Source organism: Bubalus kerabau, chromosome 16 (assembly GCF_029407905.1).
Source record: "Bubalus kerabau isolate K-KA32 ecotype Philippines breed swamp buffalo chromosome 16, PCC_UOA_SB_1v2, whole genome shotgun sequence".
NCBI lineage: Eukaryota > Metazoa > Chordata > Mammalia > Artiodactyla > Bovidae > Bubalus > Bubalus kerabau.
This window is the reverse complement of record NC_073639.1, coordinates 49,394,633-49,409,394: the sequence shown is the minus strand read 5'-3', so window position 1 is coordinate 49,409,394 and position 14,762 is coordinate 49,394,633. Positions and strand designations below refer to the sequence as shown.

Here is a 14,762-nt window from a genome sequence, read left to right as displayed (position 1 = left end):
GAACCCTGCCTTCCAGCCACACATGGGTCTTCCCCAGACTGGCTGGTGAGCCTGCCCCCTGGCACTGCGTCCACGTGGCTGAGTGCTTTTCACGGGGTTGTCACCCAGCTTAGGAAGTGGGCGCCTGCACCATTTGCCTTTGAAGAAACAGCAGCCCCCCAGGGGGTCCCCATGGATGGCATCAGTGCCTCCCTGTCCCCCCAGATGGTAAAGGTGACTGGGCCAGGGAAGGGGGTTCTATGTGTGTCCGTGGCATAAGGGTTGCCCTTGTTCCTGCTTCCTGCTTGGCTCAGGGGTTCCCCCCGGGGCACTTTGCAGAGACCTGTCCCCTGACAACCAGCACCACACGTCCTTTATGTGGAGGGTGCCTGTGTCAGGTGCTGACCTAAGGGTTTCCACGTTCTAACTCATCCTCACTTCCACAGGTAAGGAAACGGCCTAGAGAGAGCACTGACTTGCCTCAGTTGCACAGTGAGGAGGGGGCTAGGTAGGATTTGAACCCAGGCAGCCTGGCCCTTAACTTCTGTGCATCCACAGCACATGACCAGATTCTTAAAACCGGCTTCTGAGCCTATTGCCCTTCTCAGTGTGGGTTTCAGAGCTTGGGTCCTGAACTGCTGCCTCACTGCCAGCTCGAGGCCTGAATTTGGCACTCATGATGTTAAATAACCTTTTAAAAATTTCAATTTTGTAAGTGTCCCTTGGGCATTTTGCTGTCTCAGGAGGAGGGAGGTGGGGCAGGCTGCCATGAACAGTTGTACAGGTTGGGCACTGCTGAAGCCCATCCCATTTAAGGGGCATCAAGTTTATCAAGACACTTCTGCAGCCTCCTGTAAAGAAATTTAAGGAAGGAGCAAGAGACACCCTGTGGGCTAGTGGGCAGGGGCTAGAGTACTGAGCTGAGCTGGGAAAGGCCTGCCCCTTACAGCAATGGGGCCCCGGGCCATGACTCTTCTGGTGGTTGAATCCCCATCTCCCACCCCTCACTCTGCTCTCTGCCCGCAGGAGTGGCTGAGCAGGTTTGGCTACCTGCCCCCAGCAGACCCCGAAACGGGACAGCTGCAGACACCAGAGGAGCTGTCCAAGGCCATCATGGCCATGCAGCAGTTCGGAGGCCTGGAGGCTACTGGCGTCCTAGGTCAGTCCTCGGGGTTCAGTGGGAGATGGGTGCCAACCTGGCTTCTCCCATGTACCCCTGCAGCCTACCTTGCTGTCCTGGGACGGGGGGAGGATTCTCGCTGCCTGGGGGTCCTCCATCATCCCCCTTCCCTCCCCATCATCATCCCCAGTGTGCGCATGGCAGTGGGTGAGCGTGCCAGCTGCGCCCAGACCCCATTTCCACACTTACAGCGGATCTCAAACTCCATGCCATGGGCCAGGCAGACCAGGTGTGGGAGTCAGTTTTGGCTACCCAGGCACAATTAAGCCTTGCCCCATCAGGGATGGGGGGCAGCCCTGTGCTGTCAAAACTCCCCACTTTCCAAGGGAAACCATAAATCTGGGGTGTGTATGCAATGCTCCACTTTTTACATTTTGACAACAAATTCCAATTTTGTAAAGACTCTCAGTAGGGCTGGCTGATCGAAACATGTCTGTCCCCAGACATGTGTGTCACACACAGAGCCATTGGGCTGTGTGTCCTGTGAGAGGCAGGAAGTGTTGGCAATGGTCCCAATTGGGGTTGTGCCCCCTCTGATTGCTTGGGGCCCCTGCCATACATTAGTAAATGCTTGGGCAGCCCCCACCCTGTCTGTGGACACACCCCTGGCAGTGGGGCCTGATGCAGCTGGAGACCCAGGCCTCGTCCCCCCACACCTTGGGCGGGGAGCCAAGGGGACCGGACTGGGGCTTGGAGCCCGTTCTCAGGGAGCTGCTGGGAATGCCCGGTTGGGGATGAGTGTGCATGGGGCCAGACTCCTGACCTCTGCCTGCCCACCCACCCTGCAGATGAGGCCACCCTGGCGCTGATGAAAACCCCTCGATGTTCCCTCCCTGACCTCCCAGCCATGGCCCTGGCTCGAAGGAGACGCCAGGCTCCAGCCCTGACCAAGTGGAACAAGAGGAACCTGTCATGGAGGTGGGCAGGGCTTTCCTGGGGTCTGGGTGTCATGAGGGCAGCCAAAATGAACACTTGCAAACCAAGGCTGAAGAGACAGGATTTTGTCCTCTTGCTTCTGGAGATCAGAAGCCCGAGATCCAGGGGTGGCAGGGTGGTCCCTTGGAGGCTGTGAGGGAGAGTCCGGCCTGGCCTCTATCCAGATGCTGCAGGCAGCTCTGGGTCCATGGCTCCAATCCCTGCTTCCGTCTCCACATGGCCTCCTTTGATGTCTGTGTCCCCTTTTGTCCCTTATAAGGACACTCACTGGATACAGAAAGTGAAGGTGTTAGTCACTCAGTTGTTTCCGACTCTTTGCAACCCCATGGACTGTAGCTCACCAGGCTCCTCTGTCCATGGGATTCTCCAGGCAAGAATACTGGAGTGGGTTGCCATGCCCTTCTCCAGGAGTTCTTCCTAATCCAGGGATTGAAGCCAGGTCTCCCATATTGCAGGCAGATTCTTTACCGTCTGAGCCACCGGGCCGCCCTAATCCTGGATGACCTCATCTCCATCCTTGCCCCGATGACATCTGCAAATCCCATTTCCAAATCAGGTCCCCGGTGCCCCACTTGAGGCAGAATGTTCCCGGGAGTGCACTGCAGCCTGGGCGGGGGCGCTGGGCCTGTCCCTGCGGCCTGACCCCGGGCTCTGACCCCGCCCACCCCAGGGTCCGCACGTTCCCGCGGGATTCGCCCCTGGGCCGCGACACAGTGCGGGCGCTCATGCACTACGCACTCAAAGTCTGGAGCGACATCACACCCCTGAACTTCCACGAGGTGGCCGGCAGCGCCGCTGACATCCAGATCGACTTCTCCACGGCCGACCACAACGACCGCTACCCCTTCGACGGCCCGGGCGGCACGGTGGCCCACGCCTTCTTCCCGGGCGACCACCACACCGCAGGGGACACCCACTTCGACGACGATGAGGCTTGGACATTCCGCTCCTCAGGTATGTCCAGGGCAGCCCCGGAGACCCTGCATCACCCCCCAACCCCCAGTTGACCCGTGATGGTGTAGGGAGTCACACCAGTGCCCCAGCACTGGAAACCACCAAGGCCTCCCCCGAGCCAGGCCCCGCCCCCAGCCTAAAGCCATGGGCACCTGTCCAACTCAGGAGGACAGCGCTGTGGTCCTCGTCCAGGCTGATCTCACCAGCCGTCTCTGGCACGGGCAGCCTGCCTGGCCAACCCTGGCTGGGATGTGACTCTGTGAGCCCAGCTTGTCCTCATCCTGGTCTCCACTTCCAAGATGGAGTGGGAACTTGCAAGGCCTTGGCAGGCCTGGGCACATCACCACTTCTGCTAAGTCCCACTGGCCAAAGAAGTTGCAGGCCCCCAGGTTCAAGGTGGGAGGAGGATCAGAGCCAAGTGGCACAGGGCATGACTACAGACGGGAGGCAGGGACCCTTGAGAGAGTGGTCTCTATGTCAGGCTGAGGAACCCATCCCAGCTGGAGGAAACAGCAGGGACCCCATGGAAGCTATGAGTGGCACACGTGGGGTGGAGAGACCAAGAGACCTCAGGGCCTGAGACACCCCTGAAGATCCCATCGAGCCTCCTAAGAACCTGAATGACTCCACAGAACCCCTCTGTCCAGGACTGGGGCCTTCTCCACAACCATCCTGGCGGGCCCATCACATCCCACCCCACAGGTCCCGTCCCAGTGGCCCAGCAGGAGCTGGAAGCCCCTCCCCTGACTCACCGGCTCCTGTGTCCCCAGATGCCCACGGCATGGACCTGTTTGCGGTGGCTGTCCACGAGTTTGGCCACGCCATCGGGCTGAGCCACGTGGCAGCCACACGCTCCATCATGCAGCCGTACTACCAGGGCCCGGTGGGTGACCCGCTGCGCTACGGGCTCCCCTATGAGGACAGGGTGCGCGTCTGGCAGCTGTACGGTGAGCCCTCCCCCTGAGAGCCAGCATGGGTCACCGGGGGATGGGGACAGCAATGCTGGGGACCCCCAGAGCCCAGAACCCCACGGAGGAGGGCTGGTTCTATCTTCACTGTGTGCCCAGCATCCAGGACCTGCACACGCTGGCTGCCCCTCAGTATGTGTGGAATGAATAAACAGGTGATTCTGTCACCAGGGGCTTTTCACAGAGCTTGTCTCAGACCCCCCGGGCAAGATCCCATGTTCAACCCCCAGGGGGTTTCAGGTTGTGACAGCTGACATTGATGGTGACCCAGGGTCCCCGCAAAGCACTTACATGTACTAAGTCATCCAGTCTTTACAAGCTGTGGAGTCCATACTGCACCCCTACTTAGAGATGGGAGAGCTAAGCCAGGACTGGCCCAGAGCCAGGGGTCACCTCAGGTAATGTGGCAGAAGGAAGCCCGTCCTGGGAGCTGACAGGAGCCTGGGGGTGGGGCAGTGATGGACCCTCCCCCCACCTCCCCATCTTCACACCGGGCCCCCTCACCCCCACCCACAGCGGCCAAAGCAGTTCCCTTAAAGCCTGGGACAGAGCCTCTCACCTGGGTGGGGGGGTTCAGCCTCGCTTTATGCCCCGTTGCAGCCCCTCCCCTCCACCCAGGCCCCTGCTCTGCTTCACTGCTGCCTTTGACGTCTGTGGACATTTTTTCCTTGAATTTATTTATTTTTTAATTGCAGGATAATTGCTTTGCGATACTGGTTTCATTTCTGCCATACGTCAACATGAATTAGCCATAGGTGCACCTCTGTCCCCTCCCTCTTGAACCTCCCTCCCTAACTGTAGTAAAATTTACCATTTTTACCACTTTAGAGCAAACTATTCAGTGACATTTGGCACATTAACAGTGTTGTTCAAGCATCATTTCTATCCACCTCTAGAACTTTTTCATCCCCCCACCCCCCTCCTGCTCCCGCCTCCCCCATTAGCAGTCTCTACCCAGCCCCTGGCAAATACTCCGCTCCTTTCTGTCTCCATGGATTTGCCTCTCTGGACAGTTCACATAAATGGAATCCTGCAATGAGTGGCCTTTTGTGTCTGGCTGCTTTCACTCAGTGTTTGTTTTCAAGGGTCATCCCCATCATAGCATGCATCAGTAATTCCCTCCTTTTTACGGCTGAATAATTTTATTTATCCATTCTTCCGCTGATGGACATTGGGGTTGTTTCCACCTTTTGGCCATGATGAATAATGTTGCTATGCACATTCATGTGCATTTTGTTTAAATACTTGTTTTCTGAAACACTTGTTTTAAGTCATCAAGGCACCCATGCCTTCTGCTCATGCATCTTGATGCTCAGGCTTGGGTGGGAGGGTGGGCATCTCCCCTGTCCTGCTCACCACCACACTCCAGCTCCTGACTCAGTGCAGGCGCAGTGCCTGCCCACCCGGTGGCCTCGATTCCATCCTGGCAGCTCCAGAAAGGGTGGTGGGGTCTACAGGGAGGCAGGCATGCCAGGTTCAATGCAACCTCCTTGTCTCCACAGGCGTGCGGGAGTCGGTGTCCCCCACGGCTCAGCCGGACACCCCAGAGTCTGAGGAGCCACCCCTCCTGCCAGAGCCCCCTGACAATCGATCCAGCACCCCGTAAGCCGTGGGCCCCTGTCTCCGCTCTGCAGCCAGCACCACTCCCAGCAGTGGCTTAGAGTCCTGAGCTCCAGGGTCATCTGGGCCTGCTGAACCCTGAGAAATGGTTTCTTTTCTTATGGACAGAACTGGAAGTGTTATAGGAAGGGGGACCCCTTCCAGAGCCCAAAAGTGGGCTCGTGTCTAACACCTGGAAATGAACTGTCTGAGGAGACACACATGCTGGCAAAGCAAGAGACTTTATTGGGAAGGGGAGCCTGGGCAGAGAACAGAAGGGCCAGGGAACCCAGGAGAACTCCTCTGCCGTATGGCTCCCAGTCTCAGGTTTTATGGTCACGGGGTTAGTTTCCAGGTTGTCTTTGGGCAATCATTCTGATTCAGAGGCCTTCCTGGTGGCGCATGCATTGCTCAGCCATAATGGATGCCAGTGAGAAGGGTCTTGGGAGGTGGTAGGACACATGGTGTCACCTTTTGACCTTTTCCGAGCGCTTCCAGTTGGTGGCTCATTAGTCCCGTGTTCCTTACGGGACCTCCTGTCATAAACTGACTCACACAAGTGGTCACTGTGGTGCCTGGCCAGGGTGGGCGGTCTCAGTCAGGGTGCCTCCCCAACAGAAGGGGCAACCAGCCGCCCAGCCCACAACTGTGCAGAGGCATCGCTTCCAAACCCACGATTCCCTCTCCCCCTTTGTCACAGTCACCTATGGCTGTGTAACAAATAGCCCTGCCTTGTGGCACCAAACCACCACCATGTCAGTAGGCTCATGGATTCTGTGGGTCAGGAATTTGGACAGGGCACAGGGGGCTGGTTTTGGAGAAGGAAATGGCAACCCACTCCAGTGTTCTTGCCTGGAGAATCCCAGGGACGGGGGAGCCTGGTGGGCTGCCGTCTATGGGGTCGCACAGAGTTGGACACGACTGACGCGACTTAGCAGCAGCAGCAGCAGCAGGGGGCTGGTTAGCTCCACAGTGTTGGGAGCATCTACTGGGGACTAGAATCCTCTGGGGGCATCTTGACTGTGGTCTGGTGCCTGGGCTGGGCTGACTCAGCTGGGCACTCCTCTGTGGCCTGTGCTGGAGGCTGGACTCCTAGAGTGGGTGTCCCAAGGGAGCGCCTGGAGGGTTGGCAGTGCCAGAGGCCAGGCGACAGCTGCCTGTCTTTTAAGGCCCAGCCTCGGATTCGTCTCACTCAGTAGTAAAAGCAGCAGCCAGAGCCCACCTATGCTCACCCCCACCCCAACCCCACCCCGATGGAACAAGTGCCACCGAATCTGCAGGGGCCATCCTCATCCACCCCCCACCTCCACCCTCACAGCCTCCCTGCCCACTTCATGCTCACATGAAACACACAAACAGAAATCTATGTATTTAGGCTTCCGTGGTTCGTCTTGGTTTTCTAAGAGTAGAATGTTTTTATGCTTTTCTCACTCAGCTGTCCGTGGTGAATTTCCACTGAGATCAACAGCTGTTGCTTTATCTTGTGTTGTTATTGTTCTTCATTGCACTTACTTATTGAATAAGTAACACTTGTCAGTGTACACGGCTCCAGAGGCACAAAAAGTACCTGCGGTGAAAAGTTAGTCCTCACCGCTGATGGACAAGCCCACTCCCCAGGGCATGTAATTGTGGATGTGCGTGTCCTTCCAGAGAGATTCTACACGCGTCTAAGAAAGTTAAGCATGTAGACATACACATGTGAACCCAGTGGGATGCTCGAGTGCTGGTCTGCACCACGCCTCTGGCCCCAGGGCCCGTGGAGGCCTCTGTGTCTGTGAAGACACCTGATTCTCTGAGCTTGAGCTGCACGATGGTGCGCATGTGCCTGTTTTATTTTTTATTTTTTTATTTTCTTGGCCACACTGCACAGCATGTGGGCTCTTAGTTCCCCAGCCACAGATTGAACCCGGAGCCCTTGCAGTTAGGAAGCACGGATTCCTAACCACTGGACTGCCAGGCAAGTCCCCTGCCCTGCCCTGTTTTTTAAGTTCTGGATCGGTGGGCATTTAAGTTCCTGAACTTTTGTCCTCACAAATGATGTTGCTGTGAGTGCTGTCAGTGGGCCGAGCTGCAGACTCAGAATTGGAGGACCCAGCAAGTATGCTCAGCGTTTCCATAGAAAGCGCCCGGCTGGCTTCCCGATGCTTCTCTGGCAGCATTGAAGGTGCCTGCTGTGCTCCCTGATGCTCGCTCACCCAGTGATCCATCTTCGCCACCTGAAGGGCCAGAATAAGACTTGTTTACACCCACTTTTCTCTCTTGACTAAACTACTGCGGTCGGTGAGCCTGCAGGCGGTGATGCGGGATGAGGGGGTCCTTGGAGGAGGCTCGTCCTGGTGGCCTTGTGCAGCCCAGCTCCCCAGGGCAGCTCAGCTCAAAGTGGGGCTGCCTCCCTGCCCTGCCCTCTCTCTCTGCCCCCAGGCCCAGGAAGGACATGCCCCACAGATGCAGCGCCCACTTTGACGCGGTGGCCCAGATCCGCGGCGAGGCCTTCTTCTTCAAAGGTAACCCCCACGGGGTCCAGCGGCCGGTGGACGGAAGACCGGGTCCACCCTGGGCCCCAGACCGGCCACCTGCAGCCCCACCCCTGTGTCCCCCAGGCAAGTACTTCTGGCGGCTGACCCGAGACCGCCACCTGGTGTCGCTGCAGCCGGCACAGGTGCACCGTTTCTGGCGGGGCCTGCCGCTGCACCTGGACAGCGTGGACGCCGTGTACGAGCGCACCAGTGACCACAAGATCGTCTTCTTCAAAGGTGGGCGGGCCCCTACCCGGGTGCCTGCCAGGCATCGCTGACCGAGGGACCGCAGCCCTCACTCTCTAGGACCTCCAAGCTTGCATCTGCCCAGGAGCACTGGTCCTGTGGATCTAGAGCTCAGGGCAGAGAGCAGCTCATTATTCTGTGCACTCAGCCAATTTGTATTTATTGAGCACCTGCTGTGTGCCCCGCACTGAGGTAGGCACTGCAGGCATGCAGTGAGCAAAACACAGATATATCCCTGCCCTCATTCTGGGGAGTGGGGGGACACAGTAAGTGCCCACAAGTAATAAGGAAGTTAATTTCAGAAGACCTGAGGGAACAGCATTCCAGGCAGAGGGAACTGCCAGTGCAAAAGCCCTGAGGCAGAAACAGTCTTGCTGATTCAAAGACCTTAGAAGAGAGTGGTGAGGCTGGAGCAGAGTGAAAGATGAAGATTCAGGGGAGGCGATGCAGGTCAGGGTGACACCCAAGGAGCCGTGGGTGTCAGGCTGGATTTATTCTAAGTGCAGAGAGGAAACTGAGGACCTCCCTGGCCCAGGCCCAGCTCCCCAGTCTCAGTTTAGGGTGACAGGTCCACTGGAGGAGGGGCGTCACTTCACCCTCTAACACCCCCTCTCCTGGACTGGGCTGGGGAGGCACAGTTTCTATTCCTGGGGAGCATGCTGTCTTTGGGGGGCGAAGGCAGGGTGCCTGCCTGCAGCAGGAGACCAAACCCTGCCGATTCTATGGGCACTTCAGGGCTCTGAGCCTTCCTCCATCTCATATGCATGGCTGTGCACACATACAGGTGTGTTTTGGGGATCTGTAGCTCCCCAGAGTGAAGGCATCCTGCTGCCCTGATCAAGCCTCTTTAGCCTGGCCTCCCTTGAATGGGGCCCGAGTTCACCTGCTTCACACCCACCCTGGCGCCACCACCACCCCCAACAGTGGAATCACTGTCTCCCAACCTGGATGCCTAAGGCAAGCTACAGTCATGGTGGTGGGACCTGCCTGGCATCTTCTAAATAATTTGGATTATTTCTCAGCATTTAAAACTCGGGAGGTCCCCGTGAGAAACCATAGCTCTGTCCTGAAACGTAAGACAGTGTGGGCGCTTGGGGCCTGTGCATTTGCCTGGCAGAGTCAGCTGCAGCAGGTCAGGCTGCCCTGTCCAGGTCACCCACGCCAGGCGCCCACTTGGAGGAAAAACTCACAGCCCTTTTCGTTGTTTGTATGGGGCCCTTTCTGCAACTGGGCCATCCTTTCCTTCAGTGGTTTTCAGTCTCTGACAGAGGATTTTTTAGAAATTATTTTTAATTGTGGTTAAAAAAAACACATAATGTAAAATTTACTATCTTAACCACTTTTAAATGTACAGTTCAGGAGCATTAAATACATTCACCCTATGTCCAACTGTTACCACCATCCATCTCTACAGCTTCTTCATCTTGCAAAGCTAGCTGAAACTCTGTCCCCCGTAAACACTATCTCCCCATCCCCCTCTCCCAGCCCCTGGCACCCACCACCTACCTGACTTTCTGTCTCCATGGATTTGATCACTCTAGGGACTTCACACAGTGGAACCATACGGGATTTGCCCTTCTGTGATCGGCTCACTTCACTGAGCATAAGGTCCTCCAAGGTTTCCAAAAATCACACCATTTTTGGAAAGTTGTACAAACAGATTTAAAGTTCTTGGTGATTTCTCCAAGGTTCATCCATGTTGTAGCATGTGTCAGAAACACCCTTCTTTTTTTTTAAGGCTGAGTAAAATTACATTGTCCTGAAGGAGGAAATGGCAACCCACTCCAGTATTCTTGCCTGGGAAATCCCATGGACAGAGGAGCCTGGTGGGCTCCAGTCCATGGGGTCGCAGAGTCGGACAGGCCCAAGCGTGTACACAACACAGTGAATGTTCCGTTGTATGGATGGACCACGTCTTGTTTATCACCTGTTGATGGACACTTGCGTTGCTCTCACCTCTTAGCTATTGTGAATAACCATGAGTGTACAGACAGCTCTTGGAGAACCTGCTTTCAGTTCCTTTGTGTGTTTTCCCAGGGGTGGGGTTACTGGATCTGGTACTAATTCCATGTTTAATTCTTTGAGGAACTGCCAGACTTTTCCACAGCAGCTGCACCATTTTACATTCCCACCAGCAGTGCCCAGTTTCCCCACATCCTCAGCTACACTTGTTATTTTCTAGGTGTGGAGGGGGGGAGGTTGATAATGGCCACGCTAGTGAGTATGAGGCGGTATCTCATGTTTTGATGTGCATGTCCCTGGTGAATTGTGATGTCAGAGGCACATCTTCTTCTGTGCTGCTTACTGACCATCTGATTATCTTCTTTAGAGAACTGTTTATTCCAGGCCTTTATCCGGCCAAGGATGTTTTTATGTTTTGCCTTTTTTTTTTTTTTTTTTCCCACTGTTTTCTAAATAACTGGGCTAATTTTTGCTAAACCTGAGTGGGGGTAGGGGGACATGACAACACCTACTCAAACTTATTTCTCACATTCCCACCCTTCTGTGGCAGAATAGCTAAGGATATTTCTAGAGCTCAAAGCCCAGGATATACCCAACAAGCATCTTAATCACACCATTTTTGGAAAGTTGTACAAACAGATTTGAAGTTCTTGGTGATTTCTCTGCTTCTGTGTAGTCAGACAAGGCCTTGACCCAGTGCCCTCCTGCCCATGAACATACTCACCCACCTCACTGCAGAACTGACTGAACGAGACCGACCCCGCAGACCAAAATGGTTTCTCCGGGTGGGAGTGGGGACCCCCATCTGTGATGTGGCTGCCTTATCAGATCCCACATCCTCTGGCTGCTGCAGGTGTGGGACCCCAGCCCGGCTCACAGCAGGTGCTCGGTGAATCTCAGGGCCGCGCGCACATTGGGGTGTCCGCCCGCGGGAGGAGCAAGGGCTGGGGCCCCCGCCTGGCGGGCTGGGCGAGCCCCGGCCCACGGCTCTTTCTCTCGCCCCCCCAGGAGACAGATACTGGGTGTTTAAGGACAATAACGTAGAGGAAGGATACCCGCGGCCTGTCTCGGACTTCGGCCTCCCGTCGGGCGGCGTCGATGCCGCCTTCTCCTGGGCCCACAATGACAAGACTTATTTCTTTAAGGACCAGCTGTACTGGCGCTACGATGAGCACACACGCCGCATGGACCCCGGCCACCCGGCCCAGAGCCCCCCGTGGAGGGGCATCCCCAGCACGCTCGACGACGCCATGCGCTGGTCCGACGGTGAGCCGGGCAAGGGCGAATCCCTGGCAGCCTCAGCCTCCCCACTTGGGGAGTGGGGATCCAGGGGCACAGGGGTGCGCCTGCCCCGCCTCCTTGCCCACAGACCTCCCCAGAACCCCCCTGGCCTACTCCTCTGGCGCTTGTTCACCTCTCCCCTCATCCCTTCCTTGCCCCCGTCACTCTTCCAGCCGTAGCATCCTCACCTCTTGCTGCCACACAGACACACAAGGACGCAGGCACACACCCCAAGGCCTTTGCACCTGCGGTGCTTCCTCCTGGAACACTTTTTCCCCTCATACCTACGCGGCTCCTCCCCCACCCACCTCAGTCCTTCTCTCAAACGTCCTTGCAGCGCCCCCTGCCTGCAGTGAGAAGTACACCACCTTCCTACAAGGGCAGTTAGTTCAGTCGCTTAGTTGTGTCCGACTCTGCAACCCCATGGACTGCCGCACGCCAGACCTCCCCGCCCATCGTCAACTCCCGGAGTTTACTCAAACTCATGTCCATTGAGCCGGTGATGCCATCCAACCATATCATCCTCTGTCGTACCCTTTTCCTCCTGCCTTCAATCTTTTCCCAGAATCAGGGTCTTTTCTAATGGATTAGATCTTAACATCAGGTGGCCAAAGTATTGGAGTTTCAGCTTCAGCATCAGTCCTACAAGGGCAGCTTGTGTTCTATCTTCAAAGCAATGTCCCCAGCATCTAGAAGAGTCTGTCACATACTAGGCTCTCAGTAAATATCCAGTAGGGGAAGAAGGAAAAACAAAACAAAACAAAACAGGGTTACTTCATTCATGCCCTTGCCTCCAGGCGGCTCCGTGAGCTTTCCCAGACCCCTTAAGGTTCTGAATGCCCACCGATGAGCTAGCCGGGGGCAGAGAGCAAGACTCTAACTCTCAGCTAAGACATTTTGCATCCTCTCTACTGGCCCCGCAGCTCTCCGCTCCCGGTCCTCCTGCTGTCTAGCCTGAATCCCGCGTGCTGCAGCAGCTGGAGCTCAGGTGCCCGCTCTCTTCTCCCCTAGGTGCCGCCTACTTCTTCCGCGGCAAGGAGTACTGGAAGGTGCTGGACGGCGAGCTGGAGGTGGCGCCCGGGTACCCGCAGTCCACCGCCCGGGACTGGCTGGTCTGCAGAGACCTACCCGCCGACCCCGAGGGCATGGATGGAGAGGCCGGGGCCCACGCGCGGCCAGGACAGCGCGACCATAGCCGCTCGGAGGACGCCTACGAAGTCTGCTCCTGCACCTCCCTCGCCGCCCCTGCCCCGCGGGTCGCGGGCCCACTGCTGGCCGTGCTGCTAAGCTTCCTGTGGACATCGGCAAAGGCCCTGACGCTGTGACATTCGGTGTTGGCCTTCTGGCCAGGGCCTGGAGCTACGAAGTGCAAGGACTGGTGCCCGCCCCTCCAGCACCCTAGGCAAGCGTGGCAGCAGAGCGGACCCCGCCTCGCGGGTGGGGACGGGCGCCCCCTATTCCCGGGCCGAGGTCACCGGCTGCAGCCTCCCTAGCTCTGGCAGAGACCAGCAGAGGGCGCTGCTCCCCGGGCTGTGGATGCGGGGGTAGTGCCCGCCTGGCCTTGACTATGGGCTGTGATCTGGGAAGACTTCGCCACGGCCCTAATGGAGGCCGGAGCTGTCTTTTCAGCCTGTGAGTGACGGCATCTCACTGAAATTAACAGAAGATTAATATCTCACGGAGATTGACAGGAATGGGCAGGGGTGGGGGTGTTACATTAGGCCTAGGGGCCCTCGGCTCTGCAGGCCCTGGAAAGGGCAGCCCAGGAATCCCACGGGCACCCCCTCCCCATCACCGGACCGCACTGCCGCCCCTGGTGCTTCCGCCCACCCTTGGGGCTTCCTCTCTTGGTCCCTGTGGGCCTGCTGGTTGCCTTGATGAAGGCAGCCTCCCCACACACAGGTGCGTCCCCAAGCTGGGGCCGTGGTGGTCTTGTGACGCATTTCAAACAAACACGACCTCTTCCTGCTTGGTAACGGCTCAGACTCGGCTCCCTGATGCGCCCAGGCGGGTGGAGAGTGGGCAACCTCTGGGTCTGGAAGGACTCTTGTAGCCCTGACCCCAGACCACCAGCACTCTGGAGTTGGGGGGGGGAGGCCTCCAGGAATGTCTGTGTAGTGGTCACCAACACCTTACTGCCCAGCACCTCCTTGACTCCTCCATGACCATTCCAGGTTGTTACACCCATTTCACAGATGGAAAAGTTGAGGCCCGGTTCAGGGACACGCACCTCCTGCCAGCAGGCTGGGTCAGGTCTCAGAACCTGAGGTTCTGGCACGTTGGCCCGGCCCTCCCTGATGGATTTAGTGCCTACTTGCACGTGCAAGTACTGCTGTCAGTACGGGACGTGCAGAACGAGACAGGTTCTTGGGTGAGGCACCTGGGATGCCATATGCCACCCTGTGTACCCCGGGGCGTGGCCCAACAGGAAGTGTGGGTTGGTGGCTTTGCTGGCCAATCCAGGGACTCTGCTCCATCCCGTTGCTCCTCTGCCCCATAGCTCCTTATCCAGGATGGCAGCCGTGAGTCCCACCCAGAGAGGCAGAAAGTGCGAGCTGTACCCTTCGCCCTGCAGGTGACCTTTCCCTGAAGCCCTGGCTGCCTACCTGCTCTCACTGGCAGGGAGTGACTTTTCCTGGGGGTGCATAGCTGTGGGAGCAGGATGTTCTTTGCCCATCCCTGCAGCAGCCATAGATGCCCCAGGGTAGAGCACTTGGCCTGAGAACCTCTGGTCTAGACGAATCACTAACATCTCTTCCCTGGGACTAGGGAGAGGCAAACACCTCTGGCAAAAACGGGGTTGGTCGGGAAGAGGATAAGAAGGTGGGCGTGAGCATCAGGCCGTAAGATGGCCTGAAGAGACCCTGCAGTGACTGCTTTAGAGCAGGTATCTCCAGGCCGGGCGTCCAGCTGGAAGCATTAGCATCACCTAGAACCAGCAGAAATACAGATTCTCCGGCCTGCCTTTACCTGCTGATCAGAAGGCTAGGGGGCAGGGCTGGCCATGTGTTACCCTACCCCCATTCTCTAAGTGTGAAGCACAGGCAAGTTTGTGAACCGCTGCTTTCCAGGGGGCTCCAGAAAGGCCTCCCAGAGCAGGGGGATGAGCAGAAACCAAGGGAGGAGGAGTTGGTTGTGCTG

At 57.1% G+C, this 14,762-nt stretch overlaps 1 protein-coding gene across 1 annotated transcript; it reads left to right on the top strand.

Moving 5' to 3' along the window:
• Positions 1–1,005: 1,005 nt before the first annotated feature.
• MMP17 (matrix metallopeptidase 17) lies at positions 1,006–13,588 on the top strand. The gene is made up of 9 exons (XM_055549809.1): positions 1,006–1,138; positions 1,948–2,077; positions 2,766–3,049; positions 3,820–3,996; positions 5,520–5,619; positions 8,038–8,120; positions 8,217–8,369; positions 11,349–11,606; positions 12,633–13,588. The coding sequence occupies exons 1-9, from the start codon at positions 1,093–1,095 to the stop codon at positions 12,944–12,946; spliced, it is 1,545 nt and encodes a 514-aa protein (XP_055405784.1). The 5' UTR covers positions 1,006–1,092; the 3' UTR covers positions 12,947–13,588.
• The last annotated feature ends 1,174 nt before the right edge of the window (positions 13,589–14,762 follow it).

Excerpts from the sequence above, each read along its gene's own strand:
- MMP17 (XM_055549809.1), top strand. The coding sequence starts at position 1,093 with ATGGCCATGCAGCAGTTCGGAGGCCTGGAGGCTACTGGCGTCCTAG. Across the intron at positions 1,139-1,947 it reads GGAGGCTACTGGCGTCCTAG|ATGAGGCCACCCTGGCGCTG; the intron begins GTCAGTCCTCGG and ends CCCACCCTGCAG. Across the intron at positions 2,078-2,765 it reads AAGAGGAACCTGTCATGGAG|GGTCCGCACGTTCCCGCGGG; the intron begins GTGGGCAGGGCT and ends CGCCCACCCCAG.